The following is an 18390-nucleotide window of genomic DNA, read 5'->3' on the forward strand; positions in this document are numbered from 1 at the left end:
AAAATTTTACTTAGCAACACGTCTTTGATTAATTTAAAATAAGAAAATTATTTATTGTTTAATAAAGTTGATTTGTCTGGTAAGTAAAAACTCAGGCTTTTTGATGGAGTGGAGGCTGAACAGAAATCTCTGCTTTGAGCTCCCAATTCCTTTATTCAAATCTTCAAGACCCATGCTGTTTAATCCTCTTCAAATTGCTAGAGCTCTTTCAGGGGTGAGCTGAACAAATTATATGGCTTTAGTCATTTGTCGCATCAGGGGTGTTGTGAGCCATTGTTTTCAGATCTGGGAGTATCACTGACATTTGCTGGATGCTATGTATCTGGTTATTTTCCTGAAAGTCAATGAAATTTTAAGTGAAAATCATCCTAAGTGTATTAGTCAGGGTTCTCCAGAGAAACTAAACCAATAGAAGATCAGATATATATATATATATATATATATATATATATATATATATATATACACACAGACACACACACACACACATATTTATTTTGAAGGATTGGCTCTGGAGCCAAGAAATCCTACTATCTGCCATCTGCCTGCAAGCTAGAGAGGCCCAGGAAAGCAAGTGGTAGTTCTAGCCCAAACTCAAAGACCAAAAAACCAAGGGAGCCAATGGCGTTAAGTCCCAGTCTGAGTCCAAAGGCCTGTGGACCAGGAGCACTGATGTCCTAGGGCAGGAGAAAATGGATGCCCCAGCTCAAGTAGAGGGAGGGAATTCATCCTTCCTCTGCCTTTTTGTCCTGTTCAGTCCTTCAGTAGATTGGATTAGATCCACCTGCATCGGTGAGGGCAATTATCTTTACTCAGTCTACCAATTGAAATTCTAGTCTCTTCGGGAGACACCCTAACAGACCCACCTAGAAATCTGGACATCCCTTAGCCCAGTCAACTTGACACATAAAATTAACCATCACATCCAAATAACAAAGTATGAAAATAGCTTAATACAACAGGTGGATTGACCTAGTTCTTTAACCTAATAGAAGCAAAATAAAAAATCCAGAGCACCCAATGCAGATGCTAGGGTATCAAGCACCTTCAGTAGAATGTATCTGAAAGTTTGAAAAATGGTACTTTGAACAGAAATATATTTTACTCAAAAAATAATAGAAATGTATGAAGAACACACACTTATATTAAGACTGGAGGTTTATTAAATGCTTTATCATAAAATATTAAGCCCACTCCATTACAATACACAGGCTTGATGTTCTAATAAGTAACACTGTGCCTCAGTCCAAGGAAGCTCGTGATGCTAATACAAGGTGGAATTGTGGGGAGCTACAAATACAAAGATATCTTCCTTCTCCTCTTCCATAACAACTGCAATACTGATGTTCAGAAATGTGTATGCATTGGGAAAAACTTGTAAAATTTCCTGAGTATTCCGTTAAACAATTTTTTAAAATTAGGTTACCTTAATGGAAAACATGAAAATTTTCTGATGGAAAATCCATTTTAATATTTATTATCTTCAATAACTGAGAACCACAATCGAAAATATTTATTACACCGTAAGAAAGTCTTTGGAGTTATCATAAGGCTTTCTAGCATAAGGTAAATTTCAAGGCAATGTATCAAGGACTAAATTTTCTTCAACCACCAACTTAGTGATATGCAACGATAAAAGAAATGTCAAGGTTAGCTGATTATCTTCCAAATAACAGGATCTAAAAAATATTGGGGGAAAAGGATGTGGGAGTGAGTGCATATTAGATGATAAGAGAGACAGCTAGGAAAAGGTACTGAAACTAGTTAGCATTAACTAGTATGTATTTTTATTCATTAGTCAATCTTTTCTTCATATATATAATTATTTCAAGATAGCACTTCTAAACACTAAATTGGTTCATTCATTTTTCAAGTCAGTTGCAAAGAAATTTTGATTCTGAATATCTAAAGTTATAGCTGATCATTTTGATATTTACCCCTAAGAATATCTGGCATTCTCAGCCATGGCTCTTGAATACATGGTTTCTTAATAGAATATCACTAAAATAGAACTGATATTGAAAAAAATAGTACCTACCTAGAGCTCAGAGTACTAGTCACAACCAAACTCAACCAATTCTTGTCAATTAGCTACTCAGAACTAAGCCAATTTAACCAATTCACATTATTTAGCTTGCACAGAAGCTAGACCTTTTTCCTTTTAAATAATTTAACCAATCCTATATAAAAGCAATTTTTCAGAAAATGACACCTAAGATTTTCATTGAATTTGGCACTTCTAGTCTACACTTTGGTACCCTGCCTTTTCTAAACTGGACACTTTGCTCTATGAATATGACCATCAGTGAAAGAACTTTAAAGTAAAGAATAGGAACTTTTATTTGGATGGAAGTATTTTGTATTCAGATTAATGAAAGAGCCCATGCTTTCAAGGGAACAGAAAAAAATAACTTCATATCTAGTAATATAGAGTACTGCAATCCTAAGTAATCCAAACATATAACCATCTCCATTACAGAATTAAGCAGCCAGGTCTAATACACCACAAACCATTTGATTAAAAAGGCTTACAATCAAGGCTTTAACAAGGGAACACTGGTGAAAATAGGCTTAGAATATATAGCCTTGTAAAATAAGATATTTTTTCAACATTAAAACCTTGTTTCAGAAGTTCCCCGCTTCAAGTTGTTACTCAAAAACTCATCATGTTCAAAACTCAAATTATTGTGAGATCTTGAAATCATAAGAAGCTTCTCCTTATTGGTAAAGTCTTTCTTGATTGCAGCTTGGGGTACAAGCAGCCTCTCCATCGGGTCCTCTTTGTTCTCTAGTTTCATGTATCCTTTGCTGTTGCTTCGATCCAACCGAGGCCAACTTGGATGTTTCCGTTGTTCTGCCTGAACGGTTAAGGTGGAGCGACCCCGGTCTAAGTCTAAGGATTTTGAGTGTGATGAGAGCAAATGCAAGGATGTGTTGGACCCAAATTGTCTTCTAGCATCCCCAGGAGACAAGAGCTGTCCAGCCCCAGGTCCAAGGGCCACAGAGGACTTGTACTGACTTGACAGTGACTCCCCAACGGAATTATTCCTTGGGAGCATCATACTGACTGGCTGGAAGGACTGACTAGTATTGGGCAAAGGGACCATAAGGGAGTCCATTGACAAATTCCTCGACCGACTTTTGAGGTTATCAGCATCCTCAGTGATGTTATCTATACTGGGCTCATCAATAACGCAATTATTAAGTTTGATCACAGGCAATGTAAAAGTACTGATGGACGATGACACAATTGACTTGGTTTCACATTTCTTAGGGCCACTGGTCTTATCATCAGTTGTCTGGGAAGGAGGTGGATAGAGGCCACAAACAGAGTTAGAGCTGGCAGAGAGCAAAGGTGGCATAAGATGTCCAAAACTCTTACTTTCATTTCTCACCAGCTCGTCCTCCTCAACAGAGCTGTCCATCCGAAAACTGCTCCTAAAACCTGAAAAAGAAGCAATGGTATTTGCTGCCAGTCTCGAGGCACAGGAGTTCCCATTCTGTTTGACTTCCGTTTCCCCCATTAAACCAGGGTAGATGCCATTCATATGCTTTTGCTCCTTGATTCTTAGCGTGTGGATGTCGATGACTGTGGAATAGATATCCCTCATATGTATGACTTTTGTTTCTTTGTCACGGTTCTCGTGAAGAATGGCATTAGCACAGATGAAAATGAAAATGCCAATCCCCATTGTGAAAGGTCCAAGCATTTTCATGTTATCAGAATGCAAATGCTGCTCAAAGAAGCGAACTACCACACCACCTTGGCTCCGGATGACCTGAGTTTCGTTTGTTGACAATGTTGTCTCAGCATCGAGAAAACGTTCTTTTTGAGGCCAATATCCAAGGACTGCCATTGCGATTCCTACAATGGAGATAAGGACTCCTAAAATGAGGAAGAAACCAGATGGGGAATAAAGCCGGATTTTGCCACGAACAACCACGACGTCGGCCCGAGGTCGACGCCTGACCGGTTTCTTCTCCTGGGCAGCAGGTGACGGGCTGAGGTTGACATGATGCTGCGATCTGGCAGAGTCTTGCCTCTTCAAGGCGGCCAGGCCAGTTATCACTCCACCAGTTGCTATCATAGTTCAGTCTTTTATTCTGAAAAGAAGAGAAAAAGACGACAATCTAAGTATGTTCTGAGGTATGCACAGCAGTTCAGCAATTGTTTATATAAGATGTTGTGGAAAAACCTGAACGAACATTTTGGCTAACCTGTATATTGTTGTTGTTATTGTTTCATGTAATGCAATGGGGCCGAGGAATAAGTCTTTAATTTGGGTAGAAGTTTTGTTTATTGACTAATGTAAAATTCTGGAGATTTCCTTTTTTGGCTGAATTAGTGTTTCTATTATTAATGAAATGTGAGCTCAAGGTATATTTTACTTAAATAATTTTATCACTTATTATATAAAACAGTTCCTTGGTCACAAGATACACATATTCTCTGTCTCTGTCTCTCTCTCTCTCACACACACACACATACATCATCCTTCATTATCTGTTATTTTAAAGAAACAGAAAAATCCAGAACACTTAATAGGCCCCAAACAAACTCTAGATTTACAAATAGAATACATTCCAGCAACTCACAGTTCTAAGACCATTCTTGTGAAAGTCACCAATGAACTCTTACCTACCACGTTTAATTTCTCCTGCTCAATTCTCATCTTCCTCACTTCTCTCTTTCCATGGATATTACATGACCCTTCCTTTCTTGAAACTCTCTCTTGTCCAGCTATTTATGATACTGTCTTCTGGCTCTTCCCTGACTTCACTGACTATTTCGATTTTGGCTCATCCTCTCTTGCCTAAAAGTAGACCACCTTCCCTCCAGTGTCCTGTCCTTGGCCATCTTCTCTTTATGCTCCCCCTTGGTATTCATTTTCCCTCCCACACTTTCCACCATTTCCTTTAAGCTAATGAGTCCCAAGTCTGTATTTCAAACTGTAGCCTGAGTTTCAATTTCACATTTCCAGCTCTCCATTGGGGACATATATACGTACATTCGTGCTCCTCTAGCAAAGCTGAACTCACCTTCCATCCCACAACACACAGAGCTGGACTCATCTTCTACCCATACTACTTGACTTGTCTGACTTTTTCAATGCTCTCAGTTCTCAGGCTTGACTCTCCATAGTTATCTTTAACTCCTCCCTTCCTTCTTCCTCTCGTCTTCCAATCAGGTTCTAACTCCTAGAAATGTTCACTATAGAATGTCTCTCAATTCTACCCCTTCATTCCAATCCTGCTTTTCCCAGCCTAGTGCAGGTCTTATGAACTCTTACTAGACCATTATAATAACTTCCTAACTGGTCTTCCAAACTCCATTTCTCTTCCTCCACAATCAAGCTTATGCACTGAGGGCAGATTAGTTATCCTAAAATACAGTTCTGAAGTTGTTTAAAGAGTGGAAGAATGGATAAAATATTCTCCACTACTTACCAAAGTTTTAATCTGAGATTTCAAACCCATGAATTCAACTACTGAATTTAGCTTCATCTCCAACTGCTCTCTTTCATTTACAAAAACTAAAACACAACCATATTGCCTGTACTCCATACTATACTATTTCTGAGACTCCGTTAATAATGTTTCATCTGTCTAGATCCCCCTTTTCACATATCTCACATATTATCAGCTGGCTAATCACTGAAGCTGATATTCCACTTCCTTTATAAAGCCTTTTGTGACTCACTAAGCAAACTCCCACACGAGTTCATTCCTCAGAGCATTTTAGCAAGTGTTCTATGGCACTCACCATATTATAATGTCTTTGTTCTTCCACTTCTTGTGGTCAAACGTTAAGTTCAATCCACATTTTTATTATCAGAAATATTTAATATCATAACTTACACATAGCTAGTGTCAAGAGATATTTGCTAAAATGCTTAGTAAGGGAGTAATACTTTTCCTGAGATTTGCTATATAATCAAAATATTACTATATTAACTTTCCTAGTTAAAAATTTGAACAAATTTAATACCAAAATAAAAAGCAACATTTTGTGACTTGGTAAAATATTTGTCATTATTTGTGATGAATAGATCTCAAGCTGCCAAATCTGGCTGGTAGGAAACAGAGAATATTTTAAGACCCACAAGGTCTCTGGCAAATTTCTGAGAGGGTTGCTTCATGGCATCGAATTCTGTCTTGCAAAATCAAGCTCTCCTTTTGAATTTCTATTTATGATTTTTGAATTGTCCTTAAATAACAGGGTCATGGATGGTATCTAGAATTTTAGCTAGCTGAACTGGCTGGTGAGTAAATCCAGCCTTCGTTGGAATTGTAAGTTAGATTAAAGTAGTTGAATATTGGAAGAACAAAGCATATTATAACCCATAGCTCTAAATTTATCAAAGTATACATACCATAGCTTAGAACCTTTCCCAAACCTTGGCTAAAACAAAGCTTAGTGTCAACCTATGTTTTCTTGAACCAAAAACAGTTTCAAGCTCTGTAAAAAATGCTTAGATTACATAGGAGCCATCTAACTCAATTATTTCCATAATGGCAGGATAAGGATTTTGTCTAAACTCTTTCTGAATAGAATGAAAGCAAGGGCAAAAGACTCGCATCTGGTTTAAAAGCAACCTCGGTGAATTCCCATTCCATACACATTCCCAGTCCTCCCCAACTTGGGAAAACATTTTCTGCTAGTGATGCCATTTTCTATTCCTGAAGCTGATAGAAGAAAAGGGGCTGGAAGAGAAAAAAAATAGTTTGAGAAATATAGATGAGGAGAGAAGGTGGAAAAGTGCAGTGAGTGACTGGGCTGTTTTGTGAGCAAGCAAAGTCAGTCAGAAGAGACAGGAAGAAAAAGCAAGGGCCGTTTAAGAGTGTGAATGAAGGGAGGAAAGATTCCTGGAGGAGTTTATAAATCGAGATGAGAATGAGGGGGAGACGGAGGCTCACACAGCTTCTTCAGCCAGTCCGCCCTGGCCAGCCGGACAGGGGCACCAACACGCCCAAGGATCGGCAAGCTCAGGGTGGGTGTCAGTGTCCTCCCTCAATTCCAATCAAGGCAATTCAACACTAAGTGAGCCTCTCTTGGGATTCAGGACCCCAAACTGACCCTGAGTTAGCAAAGCAAAAGTGCGCAAACTCAGTCCCTGCTTCAAAGAGCTTGAAAGCTAACGAAGGGGCTCATACACCTACATAAAACATAACGTGGTAACACCTAGAATAAAAGTTTCAATCAGGGAGGACCTTGACAGCAGGCTTCATGCAGGCAAGAGCATTCTAACATTTATCACAGTAAAAAAAAATCAAGTGAATGGTACTTCGGGTAAGGTCAAGAAAAAGAAAGTCTGGGGAACAGAGCTCTGCCCAGCCTTTGGCACCCAGTGCAGCACTGAGGGAGGGAACCAGGCAAGGCTAGAGAGGGAGGGGGAGGGCCAGGTCTTGGGAGGGAGCAAGAGTTATTCCCGAATGCTTGAATGCTACACTCACGCTCAATGGAGTTGGAGGAAGATGCAAAACACAGTTGTTGTCATCTTAGGAAAATGAATCTCAACTTGTAAACGAAAGCCGTAATGAGGGACTGATATTGGGAAATAACATGAGGATGCTAAAGGCAGCTTTGCAATAAGAAACTTAATGAAACTATAAAACCTAGAGGCAGTGAATGCACAGGCCTCAGCATCTTCAAACTGCCATGTCAGCTTGGTCCAATGTGCTCAGTATATGCAAAAACAGCTTAAGTCTACTTCTTTATTTATGCTGCAAAGCCACATCTCTTCCATCCTACACTTGTATGACTTTTCTTTTTTTGCTGGTGGTGAAGGGATTGGAGCATAGGGACCCCATTAACTACAGTTTTCTTATTGTAACAAATCATAGCATCCTTCTAAGTTTTAATAATAACAATAACAATAACTGTAATAATGGCTAACACACAGTGCTCGTAGTCAGGCACCACTCGAAGGGTTTTAGGTATAAGAACATATTTATTCTCACATCAATTCTGGAGGTGGACACAACCATTATGATCATTATGATCTCTATTTTGCAGATGAGAAAGCTGAGGCTCAGAGAGTTTAGGTGACTTGCCTAAGGTCACACAGCTCAGAGGTGGCTCCAGAGCGTATGCTCTTACAGAATTTGAGAAGGGGATGGACCTCTGAATTTGCTCTGAATTTGGTTTTCCTTGAGGTCTTCTTTCCCTGTCCGTTTTCTAATTTTGATTCCTGTTTCTGCCCGAACACCAGACCCTAAAGAATGCTTTGTGCCTTTAAAACTGTGACTATGAACCAACTGACTTCCATTTCCATTTCCTGGGGAGCAGATGAGGGTGAAGACCCATCCTTGGGTGAGCACTGGCCTCTCACATCTGTCTAGATCACCTTCAGCATATGAAGGAGCAGACTCAGAAGAGACCACCCTCCACCCCGACTCCCCTCCCTACTCTGCCATCCTGGATAGGGTAGGGCTGGGGCTTATTTCCTCAAAAATCCAAGTGAAGAATTTTTCTACACTGAATTTCATTTTGTCAACTTGGGCACAGAGTTTTTGTTTATCAGTCTCTCTGGATCCAAGGCTTCATCCAAACTCCTGAACATTGAAGAAAGCCCTGTGGTATTCCCCTAGAGACCTCGTCCTAGGTGGACATAGTTAATTCATGTAATCAGTAAAAACTGATATCTGGTACTGTAGTAGATATAGGGCTCAAAATATGTGTCCTGGCCTAAAGAATATAATGATTAGCAGCTATTTTTTTGAGGGGGTCATTCAACTAGCCTAAAAAGAGGGTCAGCTACACTCTGTGTTCCCATATTCTCCAGAGATATCACGATTTTGTCAAATACCAAGCTAAAAGACAGATATTCTTCTGTTAAGAACACAAAACAAAAAAAAAAATTAGTTCGGGTTAACTTTTAGCTACATATCAATCGTCCTGTTTTTCATTCTCAGTGTTCATAAATCAGCTACAATTTTTCTAGCAACAGCTATAAAGATCAGCAGCTTAAATTTCGCACAACACACCTGCTTCTTCCCTGTGCAAACCAGGATCCTGTTGGGCTATCTCCAGGCCTTTGCCATCATACTCACTCATCATAGAGCTCAGAAGTCATCAGTAGGAATTCAATTTCATTTGCTACCTTTCTCACTACAGACGCAGACTCTTGCATTCTTTCAAGCACACTTAACATCTACTCGTCTACCTTGGGCTCATCTCCCCTCTGGACCATGTTTATTGTACACCTTTCAGCTGAAAGCTCTTTCTCCTTGACTAGGAGGATTTCTGCCTGTGTATCACGTATCAACACTACACCATCCCGTCTAACTGTCAGGTTTACCCTCTCCTATTCTTGCTCTCATTATACTTCTAAAAGCCTTATTGTTTTCCTTTACCCTTTTTACAAGTTTAAGCACATTCTGGAATTCACTTTTCACAGCCCTAATCCATACAAGTTTTTAGTATTCACAGCCCCATGGAAGTTTATTCTTGTACACTTAAGTCTTCTTCTGACCACACTGACCTACTGTTCTGACCACACGTGAGCCTGTTGTACACCAGATGTGATTCTAAATGCATTCACATGCTCATATCTAAGGTAATGGTAAGTAAATAGACTTGCAGAGTTGAAAGTTTTAGAAGACTTTGAATCCAGACATTCCTTTTAGCCAGCTAGAAACAGGAATGTTGTCTAAGATCTAACAATGAATTAGCAGAAAGAATAGGATTGGAATTTAAGTTTTCAGACTCCCAGGCCAATGTTCATTCTTGGTTAGATATTCCTCTTTGTATTATTTTTCATGCTATCTTCCAATGCCTCGCTCAGTGCCTGGGGTGTAGTTAAGTGCTCAGCAAGTTTATTTGTTGACTGTGAACTGCCTTGATGAAGGCTTGACTATGACTGAAATATGCTAGTAACTAGGGACACAAAGATAATAACACCCGATTCTTGATTTCAAAAAGTATGGGGTCCAGTGGGAAAGCAGTCAAAGTACACATTTAAAGTAGAATGAATGAATTGCTCTGATGGAGCTATACTAGAGAATGCTCTTCCACACTATCTGGAGGAATCAAGAGAAGCTTCCAAGAAACAGCAGCAGGTCATGGAGACCTGGTGCATCAGTAGGAGTTTGCCATGCAGATTCTAAGTCATTCTCGTTCCTCACTGTTTCACAAGAGTCCTCGCCCTACAGTTTTTCTTCCTCTTCTCAGCTGAAGTGTGCCTATTATTTTAAATATATTTGATATTGTCTTACGTATACTTTGAATTTTTATTCTAATCTTGAGGTTTAAAAAGTTGCCAGACAGTGAGGCTATCTGCCAAAAGGAAGTGAAAATTAATCTATGCCTTCAGGACCAAACAAAAGCATTATATTAAAACCCCATGTGGTATCCACAGATGTGTCAGATGGAAATATTTTCTGTTCAACCTAGAACAGTTTTAGGACCTTCTTGCCTGTAGAGACATTTTAAACTTTTAGAGGAGGATTTCTAATCTATATCTTTACCAGAGTTGAAAGAGAAAATGCCTATGGGTGACAGATAGCTCAATCATATTAAAGTTTAAAAAATAAGAATAGAGTAGAAATCATTTTTTAATGTGTAGCATAATGGTTTTGCACATGGGCCTTGAAATCAGAAAGACAGGGGTTCACACCCTAGCTTCATCACTTGATAGCCATGCAACCTTGGGCATGCTGTTTTAAACTTTCCTCCTCTCAGTTCCTTCATGTATAAAATGGCAAAACCCATCTTTAATACAGAGGATACAGTACACTGGGGCAGAAGACCTGGGGGGACTTGAATCCCTACACACCACTTAATAGCCATCCTTGAAAAACTGGCTCAACCTTTGGAGCCTCAGTTTCCTCACCTGTAAAATGAGGATAGTACCAATAAGGTTGTTGTAAAGCAAAGGAAATGATAAATGCAAAGCACAGCTCAGTGTCTGGGAACTAAGGTCTACATCAGTGATGTCAGCTGTGTCTGATTTTAAGGTCTTCTTGAGGATAAAATGAAGCATATAAAGTGTTCACTATAGTGCTGATTACAGTAATTTCTCAATAAACAATAGCTATTAACCCTTCACTGTTTATTATTATTAACCCTTTCATTGTTCAGGTAGGCAAACTAAAAATGTATTTTAATATATTGAGTTAAATAATTAATGATGGGTCACTGTATATGGGAAGGAAATTATGACTGCAAGTTTGTCCCGGAATTTAGAGTCAAAAACTATCTGAGTGGCGTCTGTGTATTTTAGTGGCAGAAGCGTTAATAATTTGGTGGTTGCAAAGAAGAGTTGAGTGTATGTAAGAGAGAGACAGGTGGGAAATATGTTACAGAAAGAATAAAGCATGATTTTCTTTTCAATTCATTCTATTTGTTGAGATTTGGAGACTTGTCCCTGTCAAAAAATAATAGCAATAATAAAAACAAGGTAGAAAACCCCAAACCAGTTCATCTGATGTTTTTACTTAGTGATGCAATTAAATCATATGCCTGAGTAATCTGATGAATTCTGCAAGCACCATTTTGTTTCCATTGGGACACCTGGACATAAAACAGATTGAAAATGAAGAATATGGGTTGGGGATATGAGAACTAGAGAAGATGCTGAAAGGGTGACATAAAGTGAAAATTTACAAAATGTGAATTTTGTGACAAAAAGTTTAATCTATGATTTTATGTACATTCTGAAGACCTTTGCTGGCCTACCATAGAGAGAACGGTTTCTTAATAGTTAGTATAGCTCTACTTCCACATGAATGCTAGAACTAAAGGGAAATACAGAATTTTTTGATAATTAGCAGCATGATACCCAGTCATTAAAGATAAAATATCATTCTATGGTCAAGTACCTCTTAAACATGCAGAAAATGCTAGGAATGGAAAATGCACTTGGAAATCTATATATGTTCTTTGTTGCTGACGCTTTCATAACCTGCCAGCCTGACAAACTTTAAAATATGGGCTTAAACCAATTATGAGCTGTGTAACAATGACGTGGAACAATTTCTTTCCAAGGGCTAAAAGCCAGGAAGCCCATGGAATGCAAAAGTCTTCAGGAGGCCAAATAACAGATCCATAATGAGCTGTTAGATAAAACTCTGCTGAGAGCCAGTGGGAGACATTTTCCACAGGAACAGAAGAAATCAGAACCTCTTTCTCCAAAGTAGAAATATACTCCCCGCCCTGGATCCCCATTCTTCAAATCTGGACAAGTCCTTAGAAGGATTGTCACACTCCCTGTTCACTTTGTTTCCTGACAGGAAGTCGACTTGAAATTGGTGTAAAGAAGCTATCACTAAAGAAGTCATAAATTTACTAAGATGCAGGAAATTAGCTGAAATATTCCTGCATAAAGAGCTGAAGTATTTAAAATCACAAATTGGACTTTTTATAAAGATCTCTCCTCTGTAGGAGAGCGTATTTTGTAACTTCACTTACAGGTAGGGTGACCATGTTTTTGAAGACAATATTGGAAAGTGAGACTCTAAAAAGTAGTAATGTCCTTTCCAGTGATTTTTAAATGTCTGGAAAAATCTAAACACACGCTGACATTCCTATAGGACAAGGGGGAAAGCTGGAGGGCAGTAGGAAGTTTCAATCCCAGTTGCTCCACTTTCTAGCCAATATCTTGTATACGTCTGTCAGTTTTGCATGGAACACAGCTGTGCCAATACCGTTAAGGATGCAAAGGGTCTTACCTTCTTCTCTACTGTAAAGAAGGAACCACCTCTCACCAGAGCAAAAACACCATCTGAATTAGCAGTGAGCCACGTCATCTTTTAATCCACGGTAACAGTACGGTAGTACATCAAATTTCTTATAAAGTTTTCCAACTGACAGTAGCTCTAAGCTACATAGCATTTTTAAAACCCTAGAAAAACATTAGGAAATAGTTCAAAGTCCATCTAGAGAATTTACTTTTTTTCCCCTTAAGTAAAATCTGAGCAGGATTGCCTTTCAGGCAAAATGGAAAGTGGTATGAAGAGAGGCCTTGTGAGGGATGGCAAGACCAAAGTCCACAACTCACACTAAAAAAGAATCTATTAAACTTGGGAATACAAATGTCCTTTAGCATTTAGGGGACATATGCCACAGGTCCTTTAGAGAAACTCTACTATTGGTAAACGTATTGAAAAAAAAATACAGGAGGCAGTGGGGATGCATGTAACTATTTTTATTTTCATTTTCTTCCCTCTCTTCTCCTATTTGTACAGGTTAGTGGCAGCAAGGGGAATTGAGGAAAACATATTTTTAGGCTTCCAGTTTAAAAAAAAAGTATTTGTTGGCCAGTCTGTGTTTCTCTTATCTTCTCTATTTGGGAATTACTTGTGCTCAAGGTAAAAACCCAACAGTATAAAGTGAAGAAGTCTCTCCCACTCCTGTTTTCTCTAGTTCCCCTTCCCAGAGGTAAGCACAGTGTTGGATTTCTCCTAGCTATTTCCAGAGAGGGGGGAGAATATTTTCTCATTTGGTTTTTCACAATTGATTTATACAAGCTGTTCATATACTGAAGAAATCAGCTCTCTGGTAGTGATATGCCTGGCAAACATATTCAATTTATAGTTTTACTTTTTTTCATTGTATCTTTAACCAAACAGAAGATTCCAATTGTATGTGGTTAACCTTATCAGTATGTTGATTGATGGCCTCATATAATCATTAGAAAGACCTTCTTCAATGTTAGATTATATTAAAAATTTTCCCATGTTTTCTTCTAATAATTTTATATGCCAATTATCTTCCATTTTAATTTTCTGATGTATCTGGAATTCCTTTTTGTGTAAGAACTGAGATAGGGATCTACTTTGTTCACAGGTAATCAGTCACTCCTTTCTCGGTTTGAAATGCTACTTCCATTACGTATTACTTTCATATATCAGTACTATATACCAAATCTCATGTGCATATGGATCAATATTAAGAGAATGACATATATACACAAATATGTATAAAATGGATAAATAATAAGAACCTGCTATATAAAAAAATAAATAAAATAAAATTCTAAAAAAAATAGACTTACCATTCTGTTCCATTAATCAGTCTATTAGTTTGCCAGAACCAAACTGATTTAATTACCATTTGTATTAAAATACATATTTGAATATCTGATAAGATTAGCCCATTCTCTTTCTCCTTTGCCAAAAGTTTCTTGTCTCTTGTTACACATTTTATGTTGCCTACGAACTTTAGAATTTGATTTTTTAAAATCCGGTTAGTATTTTTATTGGGATCATGCTAAATTTCTACATAACTATAGGGAAACTTGGAGTTGTACCACAGTAGCATTTTATCTAAAGAGTTTAATTTTATGTTATAGTTTTTTTAAACATAGGTCTTTCTTAATTTTTGTTACTTTTTATTTCTTGGGCATTTTGTCACTGGGTTTCTATTGCACATTGGTGTGTTTTCTGTCAGTATCATTTCTATCTTTGAGTGATTGTTGTTTGGATGTAGGAAGGCTACTGATTTTTGTACATTAATTTAGTACTAAGCTACTTTACTGAACTCGCTCACTTAAATAAAAAACTTTTCAGTTCATTTGCTTAGTTCTAGAAATATAATTATGTCATCCAGATATATTTTTGCCTCCCCTTTCCCAATTTTAAACCTACAATTGCTATTATCTAACCATCCCCCTCTACCCAGAGAGCAAAGGTAAACAAGTACACAACAGGAATGACGTGGACATCCTTGCCTCGCTCCTACTGAATGGGAATGCCTACTGTTTCACCCAAGAAAAAGTACCAATCAATGCCTGTTTTAACTGAGACTTTTAACCTAGAATTCCAGGAGACAAAATTAACTGATGCAGAGCTGCTGAGGGAGAGGAAGACAGAGAAAATGGGCAAAGGGCAGAAAAGAAGGAAGAGGGAAAGGTGGGAAAAGTGGAGGACAAGATGGAGAAAAGTATTGGGGGAGAAAATTATGGATTATTAGTGCAAACATTAATTATCTGAAAGCATGAACAACTCCTATATACTTCCTTAAAGGTCCTTACTTCTTTTCATCTCTTCTTTTAAAGAAACATTTATATAAGGACAGGAATTGTCCTCCTGGGGTTGCTGGGATTACTGAATCTTCTACAAATCCTGACTCTAAATATATTAGCTAAAAGGGAAAAGTTGAGAAGAATGATAGACTGTATGAAATGTCAGCAATATGAAAAAGACTGGAAAGAATGCTTAGCAGTAAAAATGATTCAAGAGAGACCTAACCTAACATCAACAGGGGATAAAACTGTGTTTCTAAAAACATTATACAGGCACATTACGACTTTCTACAAGGGTAGGGTATTTGGGGATCATGCCTGAGATATTTTTAGCTTCAAATATCAGTTATACTTTAGAATGGTTTGCTTCATTGGTAATTTCCTGTGAGAGATAGCAATCCAAGAGAAAAATGGACAAAAGACATTAATAGTCAATTCACAGAAGAAAAAATACAAATGTCCAGCTAACAAATGAAAAGGGCAACTCAGTAGCAAGCAGAGAAATGCAAACTAAAACAATATCAAAAGTAAAGTTATAACTTCACTTACTAATTGACAAAAATGAAAAAAAGAGGGATTGATTATGCCCCTTATTGGCGAAGTGTAAAAAAATAAACTCTAATAAGCTGGCAATGAGAGGACAAATTGGTACTTTTTTGAGGTTAATTTGGGAATGACTTCAAAGTTTAACTGTCCATTCCTCTTGCCACACCCCCCATTTCACTTCTATGAAGACATCATTTAGAAAGACTTGCAGAAGTACACATAAAATCATGCATTCAGTGCTACAGTAATGGCAACAGATTGGAAATAACTTAAAGGTTCATCAACAGAAGATTGTGCTGCATCTGTATAATAGAATATTATGCAGATATCAAAAATGATTGATATAGACCAATAAAGAAAATTTTTCACATCATATTTTTGAGATTTAACAACAGAAATAAGAGTCCAGGCCTGTTGATGTCAAACACACAGACGTGTTTGAATATGCACTGAAGTAACGCAGGAGGCAACCTCACTGTTAACGGTGCTTATGTTTGAAGAGTGGGATTGCAGGGGATACCTAACAGAACGCTCACTTTCTACATATCCAAATTATACACGTTTTTGTAAGGAGCGTGCACTGCTTTTATTTCATTTCCATTTTGGGACTCTAATCAAATACAGAGCAGAAAACAGGATGCTGTAACTTATCAAATAAGATTAAAAAGTAGACCAATCCGATAGACATTTGAATAATTCGGTGGACTTGCTAATTTAAAAACAGGTGTAATGTAGCCTTCGAGGCAAAAATGCAGAACTTGAAAAAAATAGGAAGTGGTGAAAATCACTAACCAGACTAAACCAGAAATTCAGGAATGAAATATTTACTTATGGTACATCATAATCTTGAGGCACAGAAAACAATTCTTACCTACCCGGGCAACGCTTGCATTTACTGGGTGCAAGGCAACATAAAGCATGAATTAAGAATTGGTACCTGCCTTTAAACAATTTATAATCTAGAACATGCTCAAGGATAATGCTGTATATTGTAAAGCAAATCTTTTATCAGGATTGATCAGCTTTCTCTGTGCCCGGGTCATCTTGATCTATTCACACAACTCCCTTCTGGCTTTCAGAGGGGGTGTGGCTTGATTTCTTTCCCCAAATCTCAGTCCTTGCTGAGAGCCTTTGGTTACTCTCACCTTCCAACTTTGATTCAGTTATGCAAATGGATTTCTTATGGAGATTATCTGGCAACTTCAAAATTATTATTCTCATAAAGCATGCAGCCACCAAGTCTGGACAGAGATCTTCAGATTCATTATGAGGGGGAAACTGGGCTGGGGCTCCGGGAAGTGGTCTTCCACTTAACCTGATTTATATTTATCTCCTCGTAAAGATGATGGAGCAAGACTGAATTTTATTTAATTTTCATGCTCTGCAGTGAAATCTCTGTTCTGTCCCCTCCATTTACCCTGTTTCATCCTTTGTTTGTAGCATAGCCCAGTGTCTACAGAGACCCATGAGTCATCCCAGTGTGAGGGTATGTCTGGTCAGGGCCTTATGGCAGGAGCTGGATGGAGGGGCAGGAAGGAAACCACCCTTGCACTCAAGGATTACCTCATACGTGCCTTTTCCCTGCTTAATCTGAACCTAAAGAAGGTATATTTACATTGAACTTTTCTTCAAGGCATTAACAACCCTGGGGCTTATTTAAGATGAGTTTATGCCAAGGGTGAGCTTTCCTATAAATTCACATGACTTCAATCTGAGTTTTAAAATGCCTTCAATCTTGATTTTTTTTCCATCAAAATCAAATACTAGTAGGGTTATAGTGGTAAATTTTTGCTTCTGTACTCTATTTTTTTTTTGATTGGCTGTAGTTACATGCTGTACCACAGATTTTATTTTTATCCTTTTGGAGTTTAACCAAACATTTGCTGGCTTTTTCTCATATTGGCTCATTAAATCCTCACAATAACTATGAAAAGTAGTTATCAACATCCCCCTCATACCAATGAGCTAAGAGTTCAAGAAGACATGCAATTTGTAGGTAAGTAACTATCTTACAAGATTTCCAACTCCAGTTCTGACTATACAATTTCTGTAACCATGACACTACCTCCTGAAGAACTGGCTGTGTTTTCAAAATGAAAATGGTATAGAGAATTGAAGTAATCACTCAGCTTATTAAGGCTTCAATATCCTTTGCTTTAAACCATATATTTATAGGGAGTCTGGATTATTTTTGTATTACTTTTTGAATGATAAAGAGGACTATCCTTTCTTCCTAAAATCTGCATAAGATAATGAAATCAAGTAATTAAGTAATCAAATAACTCCTAATTCTTCCAGTTGAACACCGACTATGTCCAAAGCTCCGAAGTGAATCTGACATCCTCTGTGCTCTTATTGGGCTGAGCGCCTAGAGCAGGGGGACAAGCAAGTACTAAGAATTGTTCTAGGCACAATGACGGGAGTATTCATGGGGCACAAAGAAGGTCAAAAGGAGATAATGACCTTGGGGTGGGGGAGGGAATGAACAGGAGAGGTTTCATTAAGAAGGTGACCCTTAAGCAGTCTTAAAAGAAGGGAGGAGGGAAAGCAGAGAGGCAGAGAGGAATTTCCAGCAGAGAAAACAGAAGGAAGATAAGCCACAAGTGGACCTGCATGAAGTCAGACTGGAGATTTAGACCCAAGTAGTATCACTTTCTGTCAGCAATCCCCAAGCAGAACACAGAATTCAGTGGTAAAATCCTTAAGCCTTGGTTGACGGAGACACTTGTCACCATCATAGCTCCCCTGCTGGACCTGTGATCTCAGAGAGTAATTCCTTCTCATAAAATAGTTGAGGACTATGTCCTGCTTAAAAAGTCATTTTAGGATTAATTCAGATTTAAATGGAAGAAAGTTGACTAAACTAAGGTCTACAGAC

General features: G+C 38.1%; 1 protein-coding gene across 4 annotated transcripts in view; it reads right to left on the reverse strand.

Moving 5' to 3' along the window:
* Window positions 1-1140: 1140 nt before the first annotated feature.
* Window positions 1141-18390, reverse strand: part of TMEM200A (transmembrane protein 200A) — a 70911-nt gene continuing 53661 nt past the window's right edge. For all 4 annotated transcript variants that reach the window (XM_060115222.1, XM_060115221.1, XM_060115220.1 and 1 more), the window contains one exon: window positions 1141-4104. In XM_060115222.1, the coding sequence (XP_059971205.1) occupies window positions 2613-4088 (1476 nt within the window). In that variant the 5' untranslated portion in view covers window positions 4089-4104 and the 3' untranslated portion in view covers window positions 1141-2612. The remainder of the gene's footprint in view (window positions 4105-18390) is intronic.

The sequence above is a fragment of the Mesoplodon densirostris genome, chromosome 12, assembly GCF_025265405.1.
Source record: "Mesoplodon densirostris isolate mMesDen1 chromosome 12, mMesDen1 primary haplotype, whole genome shotgun sequence".
Classification (NCBI taxonomy): domain Eukaryota; kingdom Metazoa; phylum Chordata; class Mammalia; order Artiodactyla; family Ziphiidae; genus Mesoplodon; species Mesoplodon densirostris.